Source organism: Botrytis fragariae (genome assembly GCF_013461495.1).
Source record: "Botrytis fragariae strain BVB16 chromosome Unknown tig00000225, whole genome shotgun sequence".
Taxonomy (NCBI): domain Eukaryota; kingdom Fungi; phylum Ascomycota; class Leotiomycetes; order Helotiales; family Sclerotiniaceae; genus Botrytis; species Botrytis fragariae.
In genome coordinates this window covers 563,830-589,065 of record NW_023501002.1, presented here as the reverse complement: position 1 = coordinate 589,065, position 25,236 = coordinate 563,830, and the positions used below count along the sequence as shown (strand labels likewise).

Genomic DNA, 25,236 nt, shown 5'->3' with positions numbered 1-25,236 from the left:
TTAATTGAGAAAGATGACGAAGACCAATCGAATAAGATTTTCTTTGCTACTCAAGAGTTGACCGATATCAATTATGATATCTAGTATGAGTTCAAGTAGGCGAAGATATCAATCCTGATACTGTAAGTGAGATGGAGAGGTCGAGGAAGAAGATAAATTATTAAGTAGACTTGGGTGGTAAGGAAATAGAATAGAAGAAGCAAGCTTAGAGGAACCGAGACGACAAGAAGACAAGACAAGATGAACCTGGGAAAGTCAATTAAAGTTTTTTGAGAATCAGGCATTCACCTGCTAATAGCTGGTTATTGCCTTATTAACAAGGCACTCAAGAAGCCAAGGTTCGAGTCTGGATATCACATGACCATCAATACATTAGAGATTGATTGGAGTGGCTTGGTTTGCTTTCGAATCTCTTCTTGCAGGTACCAGGCACGCATGCATCTACTCAACTCACACAACTCACATTCCACATTCTAGTCTCACATTGTTCCGCATGAAATGAACCCAATCCTATTTATATTCACAGCATCCTCTTGATCCATCGCTAATACTTCTATGGTTTGGAGACAACTTCTGCCAGCGTTGTCACCGTTGTCGTTGCTCCAAGCATCGTTAAGAGAGAAACATCTTTGCCAAACTTCGTGAAGAGCCAATTTCGAATCTCGGCCGCTATCATACTATCGATTCCATATTTATTGATTGGTGTCTCAGTGTCGACTTCATCGAGATCCACGTATAGAAGCCTCGAGATTTTGTGTCGGATGCGTTCAACGATACTCAAACCTTCCGATTGATCTCCAGTCTCCTTGCCCAATGTCGTAACACCCGAAAGCATATGCGTAGCTTGGACCAAGTTGCGAAAACGTGGATCAAGTGACCAAGGCATGTCATCGATGGGATACTTTTTATTGATTTCTTGTAGCCCTGCAGGTTCAATTCCCACAAGAAGATGTCCTTGAGCTAGGGGATCAAATTCGTACGCTGTTGTTTGCGAAGCAGGACCAATTCCAGCATCGCAATATTGCAAGAATTCATCCTCGTCGTTACCATAAAAGCCGTTACGTATCATAGCTTGCTGGTATCTAATCGTGCACGTCGTTAGAGATGGAAATAAGGCTGACTTTTTCATATCTACTTACTCGGGCATATAACTGACGATTCCAATCCCAAGAACTTGGCTAAGCGATAAGGAAGTAGCAGGCAATCCCAGGCTTTGTCTGTAACGGGCAAATGCATCCATGAAAGCATTGGAAGAGAGGTAGTTGCTCTGTGTTGCTGTGCCAAACATCACTGTCCATGAGCTCCACATCTGAAAGAAGTCCAACGGTGAATCTTTCAGGGCCTCATGAAGATTTAGTGTGCCAATTACTCGAGGGCGTACTGTGGATTCGAATTGATCAAGGGTCATGGAACTAAAAAGTCCATCCTGACGAGAATATTAGCGATCGGATTTAGCACGCATAGCAGTGAAGATAGTCCAGGCTTACATGAAGTGTTAAAGCTCCTTGTATGACACCCTTGATTGGTAGATCAGTACTGCTGACTGCCGACTTGACATCCGCTAACGATGCAACATCACCCTGGACGATCTGAGTATTGACGCCTTGAAGTCGAAGCTGGCTGAGAAAAGCTTTCGTGTTCTTGTTCGAGTTTCCACTGCGAGAGAGATAAATCAGGTTTCGAGCACCTCGGTTGACAGCCCATCTGCTGAACGAACGTCCCAGACCCCCCAGACAGCCAACTAACAGATAAGCTGCATTTGGATCAAATTTCGATTTGAAAGGACTAAATCGTACCTTGTGATATGTTAGCACTAGATGCCATTTCTTTTCATCTCCGCATGGGAGTATTACCTTGAGTCCAATGCTACTCTTCTGTTCGTACCCGACAACAATCTTTCCAATATGGGCACCTTTGCCAAAAGTCATGAGAGCTTTGTCAATTTCTGAGACATGGTACGCTGTGTATGGTAGGGGTCGAATAAGGCCAACACGCTTGAAATGGTCTAAACTAGCCATTAGGCTTGAGAAAATTAGCCTCATTAAGTTACCTCGTTTTGAATGGTGTAAGGGTATACTTACTCGCCAATGACCTTTGGCCTCAAGTTACTCATTACCTCCAGATCGAAAGAAGCGAATGTAGCAGTTCGTTGAAAGACATCCAAATTGAGTTTCCCCTTTTCTAGAATCTCCGTTCGCCCAATCTCAACAAATCGTCCCATAGGTGCTATACAACGCCAATAATCATGCATCATCTCGCCCCGAGCACTACATAATATCACATCTATTCCTTTCCCTTTGGTGTAATCCCAGAGACTTTGCGCTGAATCGGCATCGCGCGACCAGAAGATGTGATCTTCGGTGATCCCGTAGCCCATTTTAAGGAGCTGTTCTTTCTTCTCCTTTGTTCCGACAGTGGCATAAATCTCAGCTCCACACAATCTGGCGATTTGGATAGCTGCCAGGCCAACTGCTCCAGTTGCTGATTGAATCAGTACAGATTCGCCGGATCGCAATCTTCCGAGATCGATGAGCCCGTATATAGCAGTGCAGAACGCGATGGGCAAAGTCGATGCACTTTCGAATGTATCTTCGGGTTGGAGCTTTTTACAGAAGCAAGCTTTGTCTCTAACAAAGTTCCCAAACTTCGCAAACGATTGACAATAGACTCGATCTCCAAGCTTCAGATCTTTTACAGCAGCCCCAATCTTGGTGATAACACCGGCACATTCGTCGCTAAAAGTATTGGAATGATGCCGACCTGTAACAACAGCTATATCTTTGTTGTTGATGCCGGCATAAGCGACTTCTATCTCAACGCAATCATCGGCAAGAGACTCTGTGAAGTCTGGATCTTCTTGAAAGTGGATTGTGCTCAAGACGCCAGGTTTGTCAATGGCCAACTTCAGAGGGGTGGATCTCACATCTGCAAGCTGAACCTCTTGTGTGGAAGTTTGCTGACTCCCTTTGGCCTTTGATTCTTCGTTCAAAACTTCATCTGGAACTACACGACTGATATAAACAATGCCGTTCTTTTGTCTAAATTCTACGTCACCGTGTAAGCCTGTCTTATTCGATATTCTGTCCTCGTGGCTCAGTAGCAGGTCAAGATCTTTGCTCTCGGTTGGATCGAGTGCACGATCAACATCAAGCATGACTAATTTAAGACTGGCATCTTCAACCTTGAGTCCACGGGCGAGTCCGGAAATCATTGCAAATTCAGGATTTTTGCCCTCTAGAAGATTTCCGCTTGTCACCCATAGGACGGAAGTAGCCTGTTTGAAATAGTTTTGAAGACCTGTCCATTCAGAAGGATTGATTTCCAGGAACAAAGGCCTTTCGAGCTCAACAACGAATAATAGCCGCTTGTATTGAAGTCGTTTGCTTTCCGACAATTCTAAGAGTTCTGCGGGCATGCCTTTCTGTTCAATGCGGGCTTTGAGAGCAACAGTGTAGGCAGATGGAGTGCTGCGATAAACCTTATAGTGGAATTAGCAAATATCGTGACATGGATGTACGCACTCAGAATGATTGAAAAACATACCAATGTTATCCCTGGTTGCGACGATGGCAAATCCGGATTTGGTGCAAGAGACGGCTGAGCAGCAGTTGCACAGATAACTGTTGCAGAAATATGATCACCTGCGTAATCATCCAAATGGAAATCAAGTCCCTTGAATCCCGCTTCTGGTAAAACTGCACGCCACATAGTCTTGCTTAGGAATGGCCCGTTGCGTCGCGGGAACTCTGTATCAAGATCACCCTTCCAGAAATCCGAAAAGGTTCCAAGGACCAAACCGGCACTCAAATTTGATCGTGTCAACTCAAGCAGAATAATCTTTCCCCCTGGCTTCAATGCGCTGCGAATGTTTTCGAGAGTTCTTTTGATGTTTGAGGTTGCATGGATAACATTCGATGCAACGATCAGATCCCACTCCGGCTGATATCCCTGCTCATTCGCGGGCCTCTCCATATCAAAGGCACCGAATGTCATTCCAGCAAAGTCTTTGAAAGTATCTTCTGCACCAGCTAGAAAGGAAGTTGTCGTATCTGTAAATCGATATTCTGCATACTGTCGCCATACTGTGTTGCCTTTCAGCGCAGGAAGAATCTCTCGCGTAGCACTACCGGTGCCTGCTCCAACTTCCAAGATCTTTAAGTCAGGTTGTTGATGGGCATATAGTGCGGCCATAGAAGCCAATCGCTTATTCCCTTCCTTGTACACTTGGCCGCTCTCGTAGTTGTCTATCAGCAAGTTGTCTTGTAATGCGACCTGAATTCCAGTCTTTCGGCCTGCGTATATGTCTGGAAGATTGTTGTAGAGATGACACATGAGCCGACATTCAGATGATTTTGGTTTTAGGTCTGCTGCGAATTTCTCAATTTTCTCTGCCCGCTGTTCATTTGTGAGATTGGAGATCTGGGTTGCAGGCGACAGAGGATCATTGCGCATACGATCTAATTGCTCAACCGTCCATTCGAGCATGCGTTGTAGATGCGGAACCTCTGATCCTTTGGCAAATATCTCCTGGTGTGTTTCCCGAAACTGTATGAGTTGATACAGCGCTAAAAGATTTAGAGAAGGCAGGACCGCACTGTCATCTAATGTGATAGGTGGGAAAAGTCTCGATACAAGATCATCATCAAGCTCTTCGAAGAGTGGCTTCCAAGTTAATCGCAGATAAGGACTGTCCTTTTTGCTGGGTATCAAAGAGCTCTGGTCTGATGCAATGAGGAGGACATCTTTGGCTTCAAGGATCTTGCTTTGTGTGTCACCAAGCAGTATCAAATCTGCCACCAACCCTCGTACCCCTTTCAACGCACCTCTAGCGACGCAATGCGCGGAGGCTTTTGTGGACTTGGCTACTTTTGGCCAAATTTTAATGCTGCCGATGCTAACAGGCATAACCGCTTTCTTAAATTTGGTAGCAGTGCTTGAATGTGAAGCTACAATAGAGAGTTGCATTGCTGCATCGAAAGCTGCAGGATGGATTACATAACGAGACTCTCCCGCGATTAGTTTTGCTGTAGGCTTCAACGGGATCTTCGCCTCGGCGAGTTTCTTTTGATCTGCTCCTTTTATGGAAGAAAGACCCTGAAACGTTGGTCCATAAATCAACCCGACGGAGGCGAATTTTTCATACCAAGGGAGGCTTGGTATGTCCTTTAAACCTCGTCTTGAACTATCTATCTCCTGCAACAATGAACTCGCCGTGGGAACTAGTGTTTTCTCAGTCTTCTGGGATACAAATGGATCGATCACCGAGCCAATCAAACGGAAAACTTACCATCAGGTTTGAAATTGACATGAACAGTACCCCGACAATGTTCGACAAAGTTGTCTTCTCCATTCACACTATCTACCGAAGTAAGAAGAAATTCAAACCTTGACTCGTAATCACTGTTGGTATTCAAGCTAGCCTTTCGCAATGTGAAAAGGATCTCGATGCCTCCGTCCTCTTCGGGGATCATCAATGCCTTTTGCAAACTGACATCTTGAATTTCGTAGGATGATATTTCTTCTTCAAAACCACCATTGACTTCTACGGCCTGGGTTGCTGCTTCGATGGCCATCGCAAGGTAGCCTGTGGATGGAAAAACTATCTCTTGGCCAACCTTACGACATTTTGTCAATTCAAGTTGGAGGCTTTCAAGGGCAGGAGTGGACTTACTCGATGATCCGTTAGCCAAGGAAGGTCTTTGTTCCTCAGAATATTTCTCCATGTCGGTGCGTCTTTTACACCTCCCGGAATTCGGCTTCCCAGAATATCGTGTCGCGGATGTTGCCTTTGGCGCCACTCGCGCGTGTAACGATTCTCAAGGAGTAACACATCCGAATATTGCCATTGGTAGTGTGGGAGGTCGGTAATTATCTTACAGACCTGCCCACAATCATCAACCGGACACTTACTCTCGTTGACACGCGTTAAGTTCACCCTGTGTCCTTTTGTAAACAGTGTTCCAGCCAAAGTAAGAATATCAGATGCGTTATCGTTGTTTCGTACAATAGCCGTCAGGTATTCGGGAAATCTGCCAGAATGATTCTTTGAAATCTGTCGGAGCGGGCCTTGAAGTGCACTGTGTGGCCCTATTTCAACGAGAATATCAACTGGCACCGATGTGACTAAAGCTGCAACAGCTTCGGCAAACAACACTGGCGACTCCATATTTTGTCTCCAGTATGAACCATCTATGTTCGCACCTTCGTCTAGTGCACGACCATACACGCTGGAGAAGAAGGCTGCAGGCTTTTGAGCTGGTTCTTTCGAGGGCTGAGCTTTGATAACTTTCGGGTAGCTCGGTTCTTCGTATTTTTCAATACTGGTTTGGTATTCTGGGCCTTCGAAAGTGGACAAAGTCAAAGATTAGCGAAGAAGAAAGGTATCAGCTTGAGATTGCAATGAAATCCAGGCGGGGTCAAATCCGCCCAATCCTTTACGAGAATGGAGAGAAGAACAGAACAATCATACCAAGAGGCTTCATATGGTGGGAGTGGTACGCATTACCACCGGTTGAAAGTAGTCTTGCAAACTTCTTATCCCCATCGAGGGCTTCTTTGACAGAAAGTAGCGCAGTTTTGTCGCCACTAAGTGTAACACTTTCTGGAGAGTTGTGGCATGCAACGATAACTTTGCCCTCATTCTGACCAATGTATGCGCGGACTTCTGCAGCTCCAAGTCCCACCGCCATCATAAGCCCGTCTTCCTTGTTTTCAGCCACACTTCTACCACGGAGATATGCCGCAATAATTGCATTCCTCTCTGTGACCAAACCCGCTGCATAGCTAGCAGCAATCTCACCTGTAATTAATTAGCAGTCGAGCAAATGAGTGGGATGTAAGCTGTATACCAGAAGAGTGACCAACAACCGCTGACGGCCGAATACCCCAGTCAGATAGAAGATTAACCAAAGCTATCTGAGTGGCAGTGACAAGAGGTTGAGATAGCTCTGCATCATGTATCTGGGATTTATCTTTTGGTTGCCGAAGAGCATCTGTAACAATTAGCAGCTGTCAATTTCACAAAGTGTTCCACAAATACCCTCAATTGTCCAGCTTCTACCGTCCTGTAACTCGTCCAGATACGCATCTAAAGTTCGGATGGTGTTTTGGTAGATAGGAAACTCGTGCATCAAAGTTACGCCCATTTCGGGCCACTGCGCACCTTGACCTGGATGATGTTAGACTATTCTCGATTTTTCAGTATGAATAACTACCTGTGAAGACGAAACCAAGAGTTGGAGGGTTGGAAGAAATCTTCTTGGGTGTATGTGCAAGTTCCGCAATCTGATGGTCGGTACCAAAACTAGCGATCTGAAAGGTGCGATGAGAGAATAGTGAACGTCGCTCACTGAGCGTGTATGCTATGTCATTCAGATTCCAATCTGAGATGTTATTTTTGAGAGCAGAAATATTTGCTACGAGAGTTCTCTCGTCATGGGCTGAAAACGGAAGGAGAAATTTGTTTCGATGCATATGAGTCAATTTTACGTCGCCATTTTGAACCCCGTTTCGGTGTGCTTGGGAGTCAACCTTGTTCGCATGAATCTGTCGCGATTCTCGGTACCAGGGAAGTACAGAATCTACAGACTCAATGACTGTTTTGCCATTAGATTGCAATGCATTTGGGTAGAAATTGAGATCCTTGAATTATACATACTTGCGTGAGCATTTGCTCCTCCATATCCAAAAGAATTGATACTCGCTCTTCGAACTGGTAAATCGGGCCATGGTGTACTTTCCGTCACAATTTTAAGCCTACCATCCTTCAAATCAACTATTCAGACGTCAGTTAGAACTAAAAAAGCCGGACTTGCGATTAACTTGCTATTAGGATTGAGAGTCTTCAGGCCCACGGTTGGTGGAATAACTCCATGCTCTATCGCGATTACAGCTTTCATGACACCTGCGATGCCACTCGATGGCTCACTATGGCCCATGTTTGATTTTATCTGAGAGGTTCAGCGTTATAGTCACACATACGTGAAGGGTATCTGTGAAGACATACAGATCCTATCAAAAGTGGTGAATCTCTTGATTTTGACTTCGCAAAGACGCGGCCGATTGCTGATATCTCCAATGGATCGCCAACTGCAGTTCCAGTACCGTGGCATTCGAAATATCTATCAGGTGATGAGTTGATGTTATCGAAAAACAATATGTAGATATGGGAAATATATATACCCGGTAAGTGCGGGGTCTAAACCACCGGCACGTTCATATGCTCTACGAATCACTGCTTCTTGACCATCGGGGCTTGGATGTGTAATTCCACCAGTTCTCCCATTTCTATGTTACTTTTTAGCTCTACACGTATGGTTGTGAAGGAGTGAAAGTTTCTCACGCGTTGATAGCTGTGCCACGAATAACAGCACGAATTGGATCACCATCCTTCACTGCTTGAGCCAGACTTTTGATGTATAAAGCACCAATTCCATCAGCACGGGCATATCCATCGGCTAAGAAATTTTAGTTACATGCTGAGTGAATGGTATGACGAGTGACTGGGAGATTTACCTGCAGCATCAAATGTATGGCAAATGGATGTTGGTGAGACAGCTCCAAGTACCGAAGAAAACAGTTGGCATTCTGGGGTCAGGATTAAGTTTGATCCCCCAACAACAGCAGCAGTGCACTCTCCTGTTTGAATTGAAGAACAAGCTAAATGTAAAGCATACATTGAGCTAGAACAAGCTGTGTCAAGTGTCATGCTCGGTCCCTTCAGATCAAAAATGTAATTGACGCGGTTACTCAAAACCGTAATCCCTCCACCAGTCACTGAATATGGCTGCGGGTACTCGGGGTCACGATATTGCATGAGCTGGTGATCGTAATTGAAGTTTCCGACAAAACAGCCGGTTTTCGAACCGGCCAATTTATGCATTGGAACTCCTCCAGACTCGAAGGCTTCGTAGACAACTTCCATAAATTTTCTTTGCGCAGGATCCATACTCATCACCTCCCTGGGATGTATTCCAAAGAATGTATGATCAAAGTTGCGGACATCAGATTTGAGGAATGCGCCTCCCTCTGTGTAGAAAGATCCAGGGCGGTTACCATTCGCATGATAGAAGGACTTGGTCTTGATTCTATCTTCGGGAAAAGCACTGTATGCGGTTCTTTTGGCTTTCAAGAAATCCCAAAGCTCGGATGGAGACTCAGAATCGCCGGGCCATCGACAACCTTCACTTGGTTAGCAAAGCTTGAGCATTGGGGATGGTGATGTATAGTACTCATTCCAATGATAGCTATCGGTTCACACGCCTCAGGTGAGAGGTTAAAATCGAGTGGCAGGGATCCCATCTTGAATATGTTTTTCTGCGTTGTAGTGTTGAAACGGAGAATTTGTTCAGTTAGATTTTCACACGAGAAATCTATGAAATTCTAGTGAAGTCTCACTGTTGCGAGGGAGTTATTTTTTACTTTAATAACAGAAGTTTCACACGGAGAGTTTTGTAACTCTTGTTCACAACTTGATGATGTTACTACTGATCATCTTTTTTACGATACATGTAATCTTTGGTCTAGGGTAGCGGCTCACTATCATGATGATCTTCATAGCCTCAATGAAGGGGTGACTGCATACAGATAGTCGCCAGTGCTGTTGCCATTAAGGCGAATCAGCCCCTTGCTGTGATAAGGAGTTCGAATTTAGCCGATGGTTCGTGAACGCAATGCGACACGATTGATCACGATAGTTGATTGAGTTTGGTTTAGCATCTTGACCAATAGTCGTAGAGGGAGCTTCAGAACTGTGTTCAAAAATGATTCAATTATGCTAAACTATACCTAGATTTTCCTCGTAAGATCGCAGCACCAATGATATTCGAAGTTTCTATCTTCATCTTTACATAATATGAGAATGGCAAACTGTTTGTACCACACTTAGAAACGAGGGGTTTTTCTTTATCGAATGTAACGTCGTGGAGGCAATTGTACTGAAATAATTCACTCTCGCCCACGGATGTCCAGAAACAATTTTTGGGGGGAGAGTCTGACTGCATACATGTCAGAAAATCCTACACGGGCAGGGAAGGTCTGCAAGTAAGAATCTCTCATGGACGCAACGTCCTTTTGTCCGAAACAAGAAAAATATGATGGCATGTACAGTCATCGTGAGGAAGGTATGTGAGGATCTTCATGGCATGATCATGTTTCAATATTTTGTTCTCTTCTTCTGATCTCCTCCAGCACTGTTCATTTTGCTATCAATTTGTCTAATAAACCTTAGTAAGGATTTGGCGACTTTCACGAGCAAGATGATCTATACACGCTTTTTAATACTCAAACTTTCTTTATTCATTTTATGGTTCAGTGCGGGGTGTATTGCACACGAGGAGAAGAATTTGAATGTGACTGCCAGCATTCCTCTCCCCAAGGATGGAGTTCAATCTCCTTTAATCTGGACAAATATAGGAGACGAAGCTCTAGATCTTGTTTATCTGAAGAAGTCTATCCAAACAGAGCTCAAAAATAGACTTTCTCCGACCGCCGAAGTTTTGATAGACTCAGACGAAGATTTTGTGCACGCGAATGTACGATATTCGAACTACCAACGGCCTACGTATATTGCTGCGGTCAAAGTTTTCGAAGTGGCAGATGTGGTAGAAACGGTGAGAAATTCTGAACAATTGTGCCATATTTTGCTCACGCTCTTACAGGTTAATTATGCTAGATTGAGGGGCATACCCTTCGCTGCCCGAGTTGGGGGTCACTCTCTCACTACATCCCTACGAAGAGTCAAAAATGGCATCGTTATCGATTTGCGAGGACTAAACAGCATCACATTTGATTCCGAAAAGCAGCGGATCACAGCTGGTGGTGGAGTACAAACAGGACAAATGGCAAATGCTACCTACGCGCGTGGCATGGAAGTCAGTGAGTTATATAACTTATATTATTCTGGTATATCTGTTCTTATATTGATACATCGTACAGCTGTTGGATCGTGTCCATGCACAGGACTGATGGGAATATCTCTTGGCGCAGGCATCGGTCGACTACAAGGTATTGATGTTATTTTCTTCATTTGAGGTCATACAACTCACTAATTTCGATAGGGAAGTATGGTTATCTCAATGATAATATGGTTTCAGTTCGCCTCCTACTTGCCAATGGTACTATCATTCAGGCCTCAGAGAACGAGAACACAGATATATTTTGGGCTGTTCGGGGTGCTGGTCACAACTTCGGCATTGCTCTCGAAGCTACCTTCCAGGTATATCCGCAGCAGAACGATGGAAAGCACTATGTGATAGATTTTGAGTTCGAACTCGAATCCCTCGAAGAGGTTTTTGAGGCCTTGAATCAGGTTTCCAATCCGATGCCTAAGGAGCTTGCTATCTTCGTTATTGGCCGTAAACGTGGCCATAGCCCGACCGGTGGTGTGAGTTTTGTTTCCACCTTCATCCCTTTAAGGCCCATCTTAGGCCTTAGAAACGCTATGACTATTTTAAATACTGATCGTAATAGTCTACCATAAACGTGAACCTCGTGTGGTCTGGTCCCGAACTAGACGCTAAAAAATACGTTGAGCGCTTTGCTAGTCTCTCCCCCGTGTGGCGCGACGAAACAGTCGCCACCTGGGATGCTCTTCCTTGGGCAACCTACAATGGTTTGAATAACATTCTATGCACCCCTGAGGGATGGGCTCGCTTTCCCATCAAGAATTTCTACGCTGCAAATGTTAAGAAGTATGATATCGCTACTATGCGGTCTTTCCTGGACGGATGGAATGATATGAATGCTAAATATGACGGTCAAGCAATGGTCAGTTTTATGTTTGAATCATTTGCGCAACAAGGCGTGAGAAAATATAATTCTGATAGAACTGCTTTTCCATGGCGACACGAGGCAGATCATTTTCTGTAAGTGCTTTAATCTGAATAATTCACTGCCCGTTTCTGTCACCACTTTTTAAATGTCAAGGATTCATATCCTGATCCTTGACATTTCACATCTTATAATTGCTAAAAATTTGTATAGAATGATGGAAATCGCTTCCAAAACACCAGAAAATACGGAAACCTTCGATACCTGGCTCTCTGAACAACAGGATGCCTTGATCGAAACGTCGGGTTTTTCTCGTTTACACCAGTATGTGAATTATGGACACGGGTCTAAAGATCCACCCGAAGCTCTGTATGGATATGAACCTTGGCGGCTGGAAAAATTGCGTGCTTTGAAGAAAGAGCTCGATCCAGAAGGGTGCTTCAATGGATACCAGCCCTTTGTAACTGAGGATCAATTAACTTGAATATTACAAGTCTTGGATCTGAGGGGAGTTTGAATTGACAGAGACAATTCCAAATTGGATCGCAAGGAGAACAAGCCGTGTCGTGTGATGCGAATATCTAGCGAGGTGGCTCATTGCTCGCAGAAGTTTTGCCTAAATCACACTGTTGCATATGTGCCATGTGGCGGATAGCATTTAGATAGTAACAAAGTTACACATATAAAGCGTACATCTAATCACAACGAGTAATCAAATAGCGCAACATCTAGGAAATAGAGTTTTTGTGGTGAGAAATGCCATACTATCGAACTTTTTTGAAAGGTTTACTCTTGGGATTGGAGAAAAGATGGAACACTGTCAACCCAGCTATCTCAAATAATTGAGTAATTAATGGGTAGGACTCTCAGTGACTGAACCAATTGAATAGATAGAAGGTCGTTACATGATTGGTGGTTCATCAGCGATTCGTGTTTATCAATTGTACAGTCAAGTTCTGCTAACAGAATTATGGTTTATATTCGGTTTTCATTTGAAGCTAACAACACAACCTAGGGATAAATATTGGCCAGATCGCTCATTCCTATCACATTCAATTTAATAAATCGGCACTCAGATTACGTATCTAAAGCCAAAGCCGAGTCTGTTAACCCTAACTCAAAAGTCGTATTTGTTTGATTCTTACTCAAAACCAAGAACTTGGCCACATTTGCCTGTTCCGCCGCCAATGGATCCAAATTATAGAATCCGATTACATCGGTATTTAGTTGATCTAATGTCGGATTGCGAAAACTAAGCGCTGATTTCGTTTCATTGAGACCAGCGGCCGGGAACTTCCCGATACGGGCTGTGAGCGAATCTACTTCACTGCGCAATTCCTCCGCAGTATCGTAATAGTTGTTGAAAAGACCTAGAGCCTTGCCGGTTGGGCCATCAAATGTTTTGGCTCCAAGGAGATATTCAAGTGCAAGGCCGCGGTTCATGAGTGTTCCTAGAAAAAGTTGGCCACCACCACCGGCAACAAGTCCAAGAGCATTCTCAAAAGAACCGGCACGGGCATTGGGCCCTGCGAAACGCATATCCATTTGAACGGTTAACTCTTGCCCAGCCCCGAATGCCCGACCGTTCATCTCTGCGATGAATATTGTGGAAGTTATGCTGTTGAATAGATTTGCAACTGCGATGTACTGCAGGGTAAAGGTTTCCTTTTCGGTTGTGAGAGGTTGTTGAATGGAGGTGACGTCGATATGACCCAAGAAATAATCGGGGTTGGCACTGTCGAATACAACGACTTTGGGAGGAGGGGTAGTACGATTAGATGGCTGTAGGGACTCGAGAAAGTCAAACAAGTCCGAGATGAGGAATTTATCGCAGAGGTTTATTGGAGGATGATCAAAAGTGACGCGCGTGACGTTTGCATTTTGTTGGAATTGGAGTGTCCCATATTGAGATGCTGGAAGGGCAGCAGGTAGGGTTGCCCTCCCGATTGTTGATATTGACAAAAGTACAAGTGTGGATAAACGGGATATTCTTGATTGAATCATAATTGCCTCAGATTATGAAGATTTCAAGTTGGAATATCAGGCTTACGGAGAACTCAAGCACGTTTAGATACAGAAATCGATGCTGAAACAAGCAGGAAGCTGGACTCTTTTAAATTGTCAAACTCTATCCCAAGATTCACAAGATACAAACGAACAGACGGCACAGATTCTTGCCAAGTACACGGTATAGTGGAAATACTGATTGACCTAGCCAAAGAAAGTTTGTGAAGGATTTCGAAGGATTTTTAGTTCTTAGTCCTCAATCCGAGTTATCGCATAATCTCGAGCAGTGTCAGGAGTATTATTTTCAGTATACCCAGTTTATTATAGTATAGATGATTCAATGATATTTACAAGGTTGTCTCTCACTAGCTATTGGTAGTAACCATACTGTCGACACCGAATCCCACTAGAAACATGTTGAAATCTTGGAATACACATGCCTGAGAGCGTTTGACGCCCTGAAGCAGGCAAAAATTGATACACCTCTGAGATATGGAACGCTTGACTTGTAGTCCGCCGGACTCAAGCAGTATCAAAATACGCCTTCAGTATGATTGGGCTAGGTAGATAATTCTTTGCTGACGTAGATTTGAATTAATACAATATTCATCCTCGTAAGTATGAGAAAACTAATGTCAGCCACTACGATAATTTGAAGTAATGCTCTAACATGAGTCTTAATGTCAACTTTTTGTGATTGCGTGCCATGGCATTCCGCGTATCTGAAGGATTGCAGCCAAAAGCGTCATCCTAATCATGGAACAGCCTGAAAGTGGTTTGTGTTTTCAGCTAAGATGACAAAGATATGATTTTGTGCTCTTGATACCTGTCAAGAATTTTGAATAAGATGGCTATTTGCGTGATAGACGGAAGGTTCAATAAAATCTTTCTAGACTAAAAGATGACATTTATGATAGAATCGAAAGGCGAAGCTTTATCAGGCTGTCAGATCAACCAATTCCGTTGCTTCGGACCGTTACAGGCGGGCAAGTATTCGATCCGAGTCCATTCGGGATACGTCATTATACCATGATCATTTCATGCCGCCTGACCGCATCAAGCTTACATCCGGGGTGGTCTGACATGACAGCCTGACTGCATAAGCGAACGCCCTGACTGATCTCCAGCTAATATCTCGACAATTCTCGGTAAATATTGAGGATAGATGTAACCATACCTAGGTGCCCATTGATTGTTAGCCAACTTTCGCAACACCGAGCTATGATGTGAGAAAGCCTTGCTTACCGGGGGGTTGCTTTCATTCAAGTAGATATCTTCCCTTTCTAACATGTAGTATGCATACTGAATGAAACCTTACCATTGTTTGAAGTCATGTTATTCGAATTTATCCTATGGGGAAGCCTGATTGTAACAGCTTGCGGTACCTTGACACCTACCAAATCAAATACCTCTACAAATTCATGTGTGCAACTGGCAGCTGCTTTGCCAGGTCAAGTGTATGATCCGGGAACAGTGAATTACACTATAGAAACACAGTGTATGTCGAACGAAAAAAATGCTCCCCCAACATCATGGCTCCAAGAATTGACAATGAATACCCAGTTCACTTTTAGATAAGATAAGTGCTGACAAAAACCTGAATATAGCCTTTTTCTCAAAGATAGCATGGCTCAGTCCCTATTGCGTCTTCTCACCCTTAACTTCGGGTGATCTTGCCACTGGTGTTAAGATTCTTGCCCGGACCAATACTTCATTTGCCATTCGGAGTGGTGGCCATGCGGCAGTGGCCGGCATCGCATCAACTGATTATGGGGTTATGATCGCGACAACAAGTTTCACGGAAAAGACACTTGTCCCACTACCGAATGACTATGGTGTATCATATCTAAGAGCCGGGGCTGCCTTTCGCTGGTCGGACATCTACGAATTTTTAGAACCATACGGCTTGATCGCTGTGGGTGGCCGTGTCGCTCCAGTTGGCAGCTCCTTAGTTTTAGGAGGCGGCCTTAGCTACCATGCTTCTCTTTACGGATGGGCTGCTAACAATGTTATTAACTTTGAATTGGTGACAGCAAATGGAACTATTCTACAAGTTAATGATGCTACTTACCCAGATCTTTTTTGGGCGCTCAAAGGTGGTTCCAATAATTTTGGGGTCGTTACTCGTTATGACCTCAAGACATATGAGAGCGGACTCGTATTGTAAGTTGCGATTTTACTATATTTCTCATAAGCCAACGACCGCAGTAAGATGCTCTGATGTCTTTTGACATAATATCTATTCCAGATAAGAGACTAATACTTTCTTTACTGCAGTGGTGGTAGCGTTCAATGGGGAGCAAAAGCTACTCAGCAATACCTAGATGCCTACACTGCTTACATAGCCCCAGGTGGGGGTATCGATGACGCAAATGGAAATTTGATGCCCGATTTCAGCTACAACCCAATGACCGGTGCCGAGAGCTCTGGAACTGTTTACTTTTACAATGGGAATGATCCAAGTCCCAAAGCTTTCGAGAATTTCACAGCTATACCAACGGTTTCTAGCGAAGTTGGCATCATGAATTTCAGTGCTATTGTGAACCAGACTGAATTCTTCGCCTCTTTGGTCAATCGGTAAGGCTATCGACCATCAAAATTGTACTTGAAAGAAATTAATCCATGATGCACAGATGGAGCTGGTACGATACATCCATCCTATTCAGCAATGAAACGTCGGAGCTCGTTTACAACATAGTCGTTGGTAATGCGAAAGTGCAACTTTCCCAGATCAATTGCACAGTTGGATTTGCATTAGAGCCAATGACAGTAGCCATGCAGCACGCAGCGGTCGCTAGCGGAGGTGATGCTATATCACTCGATCCATCCAAGGGTAATTTCTTGGGTAAGTCGCCATCGATTCCAGGGGACTCAGAAGACGATAAAAAGTTTCAAATTATGAGCGGAATGGGATGACTAACACTTGATAGTTGCTGAAATTTACGTAGACTGGAGCAATCCGAATGATGACCAAATAGTGAAGGCATTCCTAACATCTACGATCGCAGAGATAGAAGAGCAAACGAAAGCTAAAGGACTGTACTATCCATTCAAGTGGCTCAACGACGCGGGAATTGGCGAAAATCCCATTTCATCATATGGTTATGGTGCCTCGCTGTCCAAGTTGCGAGCCATTAGCAAAAAATATGATCCGAATGGCGTTTTCCAGAAATTAGTTCCTGGGTTTAAGTTGGGGTTTGATTTCGCGGGAGTCTAGATTGGCATGATGAGCATGATCGTGAATGGAAAAAGAAATCTTGTTATCAAAGATAACAATGAACAATAAATGTAGCCATCAATGAACTTCAGTTGCGACCTTCCAGTCAGGACTCAGGCGTGTTTAAATGCGCAGGTGGTTCTATCCCAATTGATATCGCCGGCGATTGCGCGTACAGAAAGGGTCATGTGTGCTGGTCTGTATAAGACGTTACCAATGTCTTCACGAAAACGTGTCGAAGAGCCACGTAGATAGAGTTATCGTGAGGATGTAAGGATATATCGTGGCAGAGGGTGGTGGTGGTGGTTACAGGGCTTAATTCAATCTTACGTGGTGCACACCACGTGACACGCAAACAAACGGCTTGCCAGCCCCGTAATATGTCAATAATGAGGTGCAAATTAAAAATCCACCATAAATATGATTCTCAGGTTGTGTTCAACTTATTATTTGTCGACTTATAAAGCAAGCTTATATATAAAGCTGATGCTACGAACGTCGACAGTCTCACGTGCGCGATGGGCGAACCATCATGTTGCGAATTTGAAAAGGTGATACGAGCCATTCAACAAGTCGTCACATTGACTGTGTAAGGTTGAACAGACCGACTGAATTTCAAGGCTGCAAAGATACTATTTTTCACCTGGCCCAGAAGTTTATCTCGGGTCCACGCTCCAGACTCGTAAAAACATCGAATTGCTCCATGACCACATTTTCATCCACTCCTAATCCTCTATATTCACTATCAGTTCCCACAACCTCAAAATCAAAATGATAAACTATCTTTGCAATAACATACGCCATCTCCTGAATCGCTAACCGTTGTCCAATGCAATGTCTTGGACCTACCGAAAACGGTTTGAAAGCCATTCGAGCTAGGCTCAGACTGTCCTCGTCATTATTCAACCATCTTTCGGGCATGAACCTATGCGGCTCCTTGAAGTAAAGCTCGTTGCGAAATAGTGCAAAATTTGGTACCCCCAAGCATACACCCTCTGGGAAATGTATTCCCAATACCTCGATGCCGCCCTCGCAAACAACACGCGGAAGGGCCGTCGGAGCAGGTGGACACAAGCGCATCGCCTCGTCAATACATGCACGCAGGTATTTGCAATTCTCAACAGCGAGGACGCGAGTAGGGATGCTGGATGAGAAGATGTGAGCAAGCTCGGAGCGGAGACTTTGCAGAGCGTGGGGGTTGTGGAAGAGGTAAAAAAGTGTGGCTGTCAAGGCGGTAGATGTGGTGTCGGAGCCTAAGTTTAGATAGAAGGTATCACGTTAGCTAGGTGCGAATACTCTTTTCTTGAAAAGCTAAATAACGCAGAAGGGGATAAAGTAGAGGTAAGAACAAACCAGCCATCATGAGGAGAATCGCTTCACCGAGGAGCTCGTTGTCGCTGTATACCGAGGTTGTCTCTTCATCGTGAGCATTGAGCAAGTGATGCATGATATCAGAGCTGGTATTATTGTTGCCTGACTTTACATGGGAGTATGTCTCCGTTTCATCGATCCTGTTAGTCTCCTCGCGGTGTTGATGGGCACGTTGTACAGTGTATGAACGCGCATAGTCCGCAAGCGCGGTGTTTGCCTTGGCCATTTGTGGGAAAAGAACCCGGTCTATGTATAGCTTTTTGAAAAGTGGCACCTGTGATGTCTTGATTTTTTGAAATGATTAAATTCTGCTTCCCGAAGGAAATCAGGGACCGTTCTTACCATGTAGACACGAAAGGCACGTTGGTGGAAACTCTTAACAAGTTTTTCCCCTTTTCCACCAATACTTGAGATCAAATGTCAGTATACATTTGTTGCAAAATATGATGATTTGGAGGACACGAGATGTCCTAATCAGAAGTACGAGCATTGTTACAGAGTACTGGGGGGGGGGGGGGGGGACGAAATCCCACGAGTTGACTCACAAGCCAAATGCAGCACCGAAACAGAGATGTCCCATTATATCCAGCATTAGACAATTTGCTTCATAAGCCCAATTGAAGACACATTTCTGATCCGATGTTACTGTCTGGGCGGTGTTTGATTTTGTATTTCCCTCATTAATTTTGAGATCAATTCATCCACAGGCTGAGAAATGGATTCCTCGTAGGTCGCAAGTGCCACGTCCGAGAAACCTTTTGCCATAATACGGCGCTTTCGTCTATGGGCCTCTTTGGAACTTGTGTTGAAGGTGTTGATAGCATGTTTGTTCACACGGAATGCTGCATATGCCTCTTCTGGCTTCGCCGTATTCTTGTTGAAGCCATATATTTCTAGTAGTATGTTTCAGCACTATATTCTCTTGTTATTGTGCATGGCGGACATACCGTTCACAGCGTCAGAATCGTTGATGGACAATTTATTTGGCGCGTAGCGTACGCATTTGCCTGTAAAATAGTTAGCACTAGAAAGAACATCGTTATCGTTCGAAGGTACAATACCATGTTTGAGATGTAACCGAAAAAGGTGATAATGAAGATCCCCTTTCCAAGCATGGTAGAGGACCGGTAAGCTAGACAACCGTGAGAGTAATGGTCCGGGGTAGCCATTAAGTGGATGGAAGAACAAGCGGCTGACAGCACAATACAAGACCTGTTATTATTTTAGCGCTATTTCCACCATTTCATTTAGACTCAACATGGCTGTATGAAGCTTATGAGAAGGGTAATTTTACCCAACAGAATACGAGAGTTGGAAACATGAAAACAGATCTCGTGACTTGGGCGTATGATAGATCCATTTTGCTGTCTCCAATTCAATTTCTCAACATTCTTAATAATCTTATAAGTAAAAGAGTTGCTGGCTGGGCCCTATTGGAGCCCTGTAAGTTATGAGCTACAGGCTGAATGCAGCCGCAAATTAATCAAACAAGGGTACTCTGACCGCAGTAGCTGGCCGCTGCTGGCTGTTCCATGCATCATATGCATGCAGTCACTGTAACATTGGCCATTTAATATCGGACTTAGCATTAAATCCATAGAGTAACATTGAGTCTAATAACCTGCAAATCGCTTTCAAGTAAATACTTAGATTCATAGCGGTACTTTCAAGAGGAGGTTGAAACATTGGAACTTGTCCTGCATAATATCTAATAATAATGATGTAATACTGTACGAATATTGATTGATTTGTTCGATCCCTCTCTTCCACATCTCGGATTTAATGGACTTAGGATTTAGGATCTCAATGCGTACCCCTATTCAGACAACCCACCGTCTTGACACGATGTAAATAATGAATCAGTTTTACTTTTGCTACAGTGCGTCATCTACCTAGATTTTACTCTGAAGTGAAAGCAAAGCTGGCAGAATATAATCTCGTCAATACAGCCCAGCTCCCACGTCGTGGAAGATTTATCAATAGCCACAAGGTCACCAACGATGGCTACTAGCAGCGACGAGGAGAAGAATAAACGAACAGATGCAGTTTCCCCAGACTCTTCCCCGGATGCGAAGGTCCCACTTCACGAATCCACTCCACAGTCTCCACCCACGCCGCCAAATGGCGGACTAAGTGCTTGGCTGTGTGTGCTTGGTGCATTTTTTATATTCACGAATACTTGGTATGTATATGTGATTTTTAGTCTTGAATCCACTACGATATATATTTATATTGACTCGTCAAATAAAGGGGAATTACTGCAAGCTTTGGAGCTTTTCAGTCTTATTATATCACCACTTTGCCTGAGTCTGCATCATCGATATCATGGATTGGCAGTATACAATCATTTCTGGTAGTGTTTGTTGGCATTGTATCCGGGCCACTGTTTGATCGAGGTTATATTCGTATCTTGATGGCCACTGGGTGCTTCTTGATTGTGTTTGGGACGATGATGCTTAGTCTCTCGACCAAGTATTATCAAATAATCCTCTCCCAGGGAATTGTCATTGGTCTGGGAGCCGGCCTAGTCTATATTCCTGCACTCGCCATTATCTCAACTCAATTCACCACTAAACGACCATTTGCGATCGGATGTGCCTCCTCAGGATCAAGCATAGGTAAGTTAACATTCACTGGGCAGTAGCACGACTAATACTAAGTGAAATTTCCTAGGTGGAATAATCTTTCCGATTATGTTTCGGAGACTAGAACCAAAGGTTGGATTTGGTTGGGCTGTCCGCGCCATCGGCTTCATCAGTCTCGGCACACTCGCTGTCTCCCTCGCCATACTAAGCCGGCACAAAAGGCCAAAGTCTGCGACTAAAAAAGCTCTTTTCGATTTTAAAGCGTTCACTGAACTTCCATTCCTAGGCTTCGCCGTTTCTCTTCTTCTCATATTTGTAGCATTCTACATTCCCCTCTTCTATATCCCTTCCTACGCCATTTACAGCCTCAAGATTGACGAAAATCTCTCCTTTTACCTCTTAGCTATTACCAACGCCGGTTCATTCTTTGGTCGAACAGTTCCATTCCTGATTGCCAACCGCGTCGGTTCCATTCAAATATTTGTTTTTTGGACCGTTGCCGCTGTCATCGTAATGTTCTCTTGGTTGGGCATACACAATGAAGCGGGCTTTATAGTGTTTTGCATTATCTGGGGATTCATATCAGGCGTCCTCGTGACAGCACCCGCTGCAGCGGTGGCACACCCAACACTATCGCCCTCAATGAGTGTCATAGGAACTCGATTGGGTATGAGTTGGATCACAGCGGCAATTGGAATTCTCATCGGGCCACCTATTGCTGGAGCTTTGGTGGATCTCAATACAGACTATTTTGTCAAGGCTATTGTCTTTGCTGGGGTAGTCATGGCTGCTGGAGCAGTATGTCTCATGCCTCCCCTTCTCGCTGCCATGAAATACAAACCAGTGGAGAATTGAGAACATGGTTAGGAGATGTTTGCAAAAAATTGGGTGCTCTCCTCCTCCCAGAAAGATTAAAAGCATCTATTTGGCTAGGAGAGCTTAAAATTGCATCTTGCCTGTCGTAGATCCGCAGGTCATAATATAATTCATAGATCCACTGCTGGCCGGTCAGTATATTCGTGTGCTAGAGGATGATTAGGGTTGTTTACACATCTTCATATAGACTTATAACTTCAGAATTTTGGAGCAACTGATCAAGTCAAATCAACCTCTTCTACTTATGTATTCACACTCATATGTTCTTAAACTCTTGCCTAAATCGGCGATTTAGCGAATATGAACATTGGAAAATTCCCATCCCCAATTCAGCCACAATCATTGAAGATTCTCCTGACATGTTAAAAAATTACGAAGTGACTTTTTCTTGTTCAGATATGATTAGGCAATGTTATGTTGAATGCAAGGCGTTCGAAATGATAGCGCCATAACAGTGGTGCCACGTAGATATCTTCGCACATAGCAACTGTTCCTACAATCCTCGTAGAACCATCCAATCCAAATCCTCGTACCTAACTCGTGCTTCCGTTGTGCTTGCTATGTGTTTCTATAATTGTAAATAGATTTAACTCCTGATTAAGACAACATCAATTGATGATTCAGAGCGACCGTCTCTAATAAGTAAAGGATCAGCAATGTAAAGGCTCGATACTGTACATAATACCCTGAGATAACAATACGCGTCTTTTTCATACTCGCTGCGAGCGAGCGAACCAATGACAAAAGTCCTCTCTGGTGCCTATGTAAATCCCGGCGCACAACCAACCATCATCCATGCCACCTTATTGGGTATTTGTTTCCTTCAATTAATACCAGCATCAATCAATCGATTGGAGAGACAGATATAACTGGAAAGTGACCAGGGCGTTAATGGTGGAAGGGCTGGGATATCCATAAGACATTGATCGGTCAAGGGGAAGCGAAAGAGAGATACATCTCGTATCATATCTTTTCAAGGTTACATTGATTTAAATGATTGAGGGTTTACTCGCAATATTGTCATACTTTCATAGTGCAATTCCTAAAGTACAGTTTCTATTATAGTTCGTGTCAAGTACCTCTGCTCTGTTCAACGCATTTGGTAGGTCATAAACCCGGCGGTTGTGCCAATGCAGGGGTAGCATACTTGACTTGAGATAAACTCTCAATACTATTCAGGCAACACATGTTGTTATTGTGAAACTGATTCTTGATATATATCCGGAATCTTCAAGCTTCCCCGCATAGGAAGAAGTGGGGGTGGACAGTAAATAAGGTAGCTATCTGTATTCTGTATCACTTGCATAAAGTCGGTCTCTATAGCACGCTAATACACCAGCTTATCAGCCTACTTTCTTCAAGGAAACTCGTGTAAGAAAGGGTGAGTACGATATCGGCCGGGTCGATGGAACCGTAAGCAAGTATGGCAGGGGTGTTGACCAGGGGGGAACATTGGTACTTGCCCACGTGTAAGAGTATTTGTGAAGTAGATGTAGGACACGGAGAGAGGTTGGAATAGATATAAGATATTCGGAAACGAAGTTTTTACAAAGCTTCAGAAATAATTCGAAATCCATGAATATTTGAGGTATATTGTATCCATCGCAGAGCCTCTAAAAAAAGGCGCGTTTGAATTGTCGCTAAGCACTTCTGCATGTCTTACAGGCGTAACGCTAGACTCGTCAGCTACTACACTTCTATAGGTGCTGACTGCTACCGAAGCTTTCAGTCCCCGGCTTTCTCACGCAGCAATTCCGCATTCCCACGTCATTTCAGCACACATTAGTTACACGGGATGTGGAGGGGTAAAATGATTCGAGTTTGTCTGTTGCAACAACATACGAGGGAAGATGATATGGAAGAAAAGAAGAAGGGGTTCTCGCCCGCTCTTAAACTATGCCTCCGACATATTCGCCTCACAAATGGGAACATTATCCCGAAGGAACTGATACCCTGCATTCATTCCTTCGAATCGGGCAGCCACTTTACAGTTAGGGGCCTCCAATAAAAGTTAATACTATACGATTCCTCGCACTCTCACAATCTCGATTTACGATACAAAGCTTAACTTTTCCCCATATTATAATAGCTTCCACACACCATATAACCTGCATATTATTGTTCCTTGTGAAAGCTTAACCCTATAGACATGTTCACCCCGATCCAGCACAATGAAATGTGGCCAGTTCCGAACTTGGGTCCAACTCCAAGTTCTGAAAATGAGGAAGACTGGACCCAAATTACCGAACCAAGGATGAGGAAAAGAGTTCAGAATCGTTTATCACAACGCAAGCATAGTGAGGGCCCTCGAAACTGCAGGTCGAATTTTTCAACCGCACACAATGAAGACTTGAGCAAAGCTGATAATTGGAAGGACAAAAATCACGCGCTGATTTCAATGCTATCCAACACGAAAATTTTTGGAAACAACAAACCCCGCTGGAAAGATTATCACCACCCGGGTTGGACCCTCTATCAAACAACTCTACTCCTTCACAATATAATTACGACATTTCAAGTCCATCATCATACCGGTCGCCCTCACTAGAAACCTGCTGGGATGATACTATTCAAGTTGATAGCATCCCACAAGAGATATTCGATGCTAGCTATGAAGATTTCCACACTTCATTTCCCCATGCTAGTTCATTACTAGAAACAGATAATTGTATACCTTATACAAACAATTCAGGATCTCGGGCAATCGATCCTCTCGTTGATCTGGTATCACAACAGCAACCGCTCCCAGAGATCAAACACTGTATCTCGAGATACACTACTCCTCATGACTGGGAGCTTGCTGACCTCAACAAAATCTATTCGACTAATACGGCAAATGCACCGATCTATCGCGTTACAGCTTCATCAACGCCGCCAGAACCAGATCTTCAGTCACCGTCGTGGCAATTGGACAATATCCCTGCGGCTCAAAACGGCATCATACTTCCCCCTCAATTGCCTAGGAAGAATGAACTTCAACACTCAACATGTTCACTATGCGGGTGTCATAAGATAACACCTCTAGACAAGACCCATACTTCCATTACGGCTAGCAACAAAGTGCAATTAAGACCAACAATACTTCAGCATTCTGGCTCAGAACTACCATCTTCAGGTTCTCCAGTGCATAGCCACGCATTGTCATCTACTCTCGCCTCAAGTAGTACCACAATAGACACTTTGCTCACAGATGGACTGCCACTAGATTTGGCCGGGTACAGTCTAGTCCTCGTCAAGAAACCACATAATACCTATTGATACTTGGTGGTCATAGCACAAAGAACCGCGGGCATAGCTCCAGTTGCCGATACAAGCTCGTTATTATATTCCCACTTAAATAAAGCATTCTTTTAGTAAGTCACTCGGCGAAACTACTTCTGAGATTTGCGACTACCAGCGATGCAATGCAGA

General features: G+C 44.0%; 6 protein-coding genes across 6 annotated transcripts; 3 read left to right on the top strand and 3 right to left on the bottom strand.

The window, feature by feature from the left end:
• Positions 1–553: 553 nt before the first annotated feature.
• Positions 554–9,300, bottom strand: Bfra_011250 (putative polyketide synthase protein; the record flags this gene model as incomplete). Its single annotated transcript, XM_037341581.1, has 19 exons — positions 554–1,082; positions 1,140–1,426; positions 1,488–1,796; positions 1,854–2,022; positions 2,082–3,478; positions 3,544–5,219; positions 5,288–5,615; positions 5,672–6,339; positions 6,470–6,799; positions 6,849–6,992; positions 7,040–7,168; positions 7,215–7,595; positions 7,658–7,774; positions 7,826–7,949; positions 8,006–8,120; positions 8,182–8,286; positions 8,342–8,456; positions 8,515–9,180; positions 9,231–9,300. The coding sequence occupies 19 exons, from the start codon at positions 9,298–9,300 to the stop codon at positions 554–556; spliced, it is 7,659 nt and encodes a 2,552-aa protein (XP_037188393.1).
• Positions 9,301–10,256: 956 nt separating this feature from the next.
• Positions 10,257–12,253, top strand: Bfra_011249 (putative polyketide synthase protein; the record flags this gene model as incomplete). The annotated part of the gene is made up of 6 exons (XM_037341580.1): positions 10,257–10,610; positions 10,659–10,875; positions 10,936–11,004; positions 11,058–11,383; positions 11,470–11,864; positions 11,983–12,253. The coding sequence occupies 6 exons, from the start codon at positions 10,257–10,259 to the stop codon at positions 12,251–12,253; spliced, it is 1,632 nt and encodes a 543-aa protein (XP_037188392.1).
• A 593-nt stretch (positions 12,254–12,846) lies between these two features.
• Bfra_011248 (putative enoyl- hydratase isomerase protein) lies at positions 12,847–13,773 on the bottom strand (the record flags this gene model as incomplete). The annotated part of the gene is made up of 1 exon (XM_037341579.1): positions 12,847–13,773. One exon carries the CDS (start codon positions 13,771–13,773, stop codon positions 12,847–12,849), a length of 927 nt encoding a protein of 308 aa, XP_037188391.1.
• A 1,335-nt stretch (positions 13,774–15,108) lies between these two features.
• On the top strand, positions 15,109–16,993 carry Bfra_011247 (putative fad binding domain-containing protein; the record flags this gene model as incomplete). Its single annotated transcript, XM_037341578.1, has 5 exons — positions 15,109–15,274; positions 15,384–15,939; positions 16,054–16,353; positions 16,410–16,621; positions 16,707–16,993. The coding sequence occupies 5 exons, from the start codon at positions 15,109–15,111 to the stop codon at positions 16,991–16,993; spliced, it is 1,521 nt and encodes a 506-aa protein (XP_037188390.1).
• A 639-nt stretch (positions 16,994–17,632) lies between these two features.
• Bfra_011246 (putative cytochrome p450 family protein) lies at positions 17,633–19,724 on the bottom strand (the record flags this gene model as incomplete). Its single annotated transcript, XM_037341577.1, has 8 exons — positions 17,633–18,246; positions 18,347–18,638; positions 18,707–18,770; positions 18,910–18,995; positions 19,070–19,257; positions 19,312–19,371; positions 19,426–19,576; positions 19,659–19,724. The coding sequence occupies 8 exons, from the start codon at positions 19,722–19,724 to the stop codon at positions 17,633–17,635; spliced, it is 1,521 nt and encodes a 506-aa protein (XP_037188389.1).
• A 640-nt stretch (positions 19,725–20,364) lies between these two features.
• Positions 20,365–25,083, top strand: Bfra_011245 (putative mfs monocarboxylate transporter protein; the record flags this gene model as incomplete). Its single annotated transcript, XM_037341576.1, has 5 exons — positions 20,365–20,546; positions 20,615–20,982; positions 21,074–21,747; positions 23,993–24,122; positions 24,200–25,083. 5 exons carry the CDS (start codon positions 20,365–20,367, stop codon positions 25,081–25,083), a joined length of 2,238 nt encoding a protein of 745 aa, XP_037188388.1.
• Between the last annotated feature and the right edge of the window lie 153 nt (positions 25,084–25,236).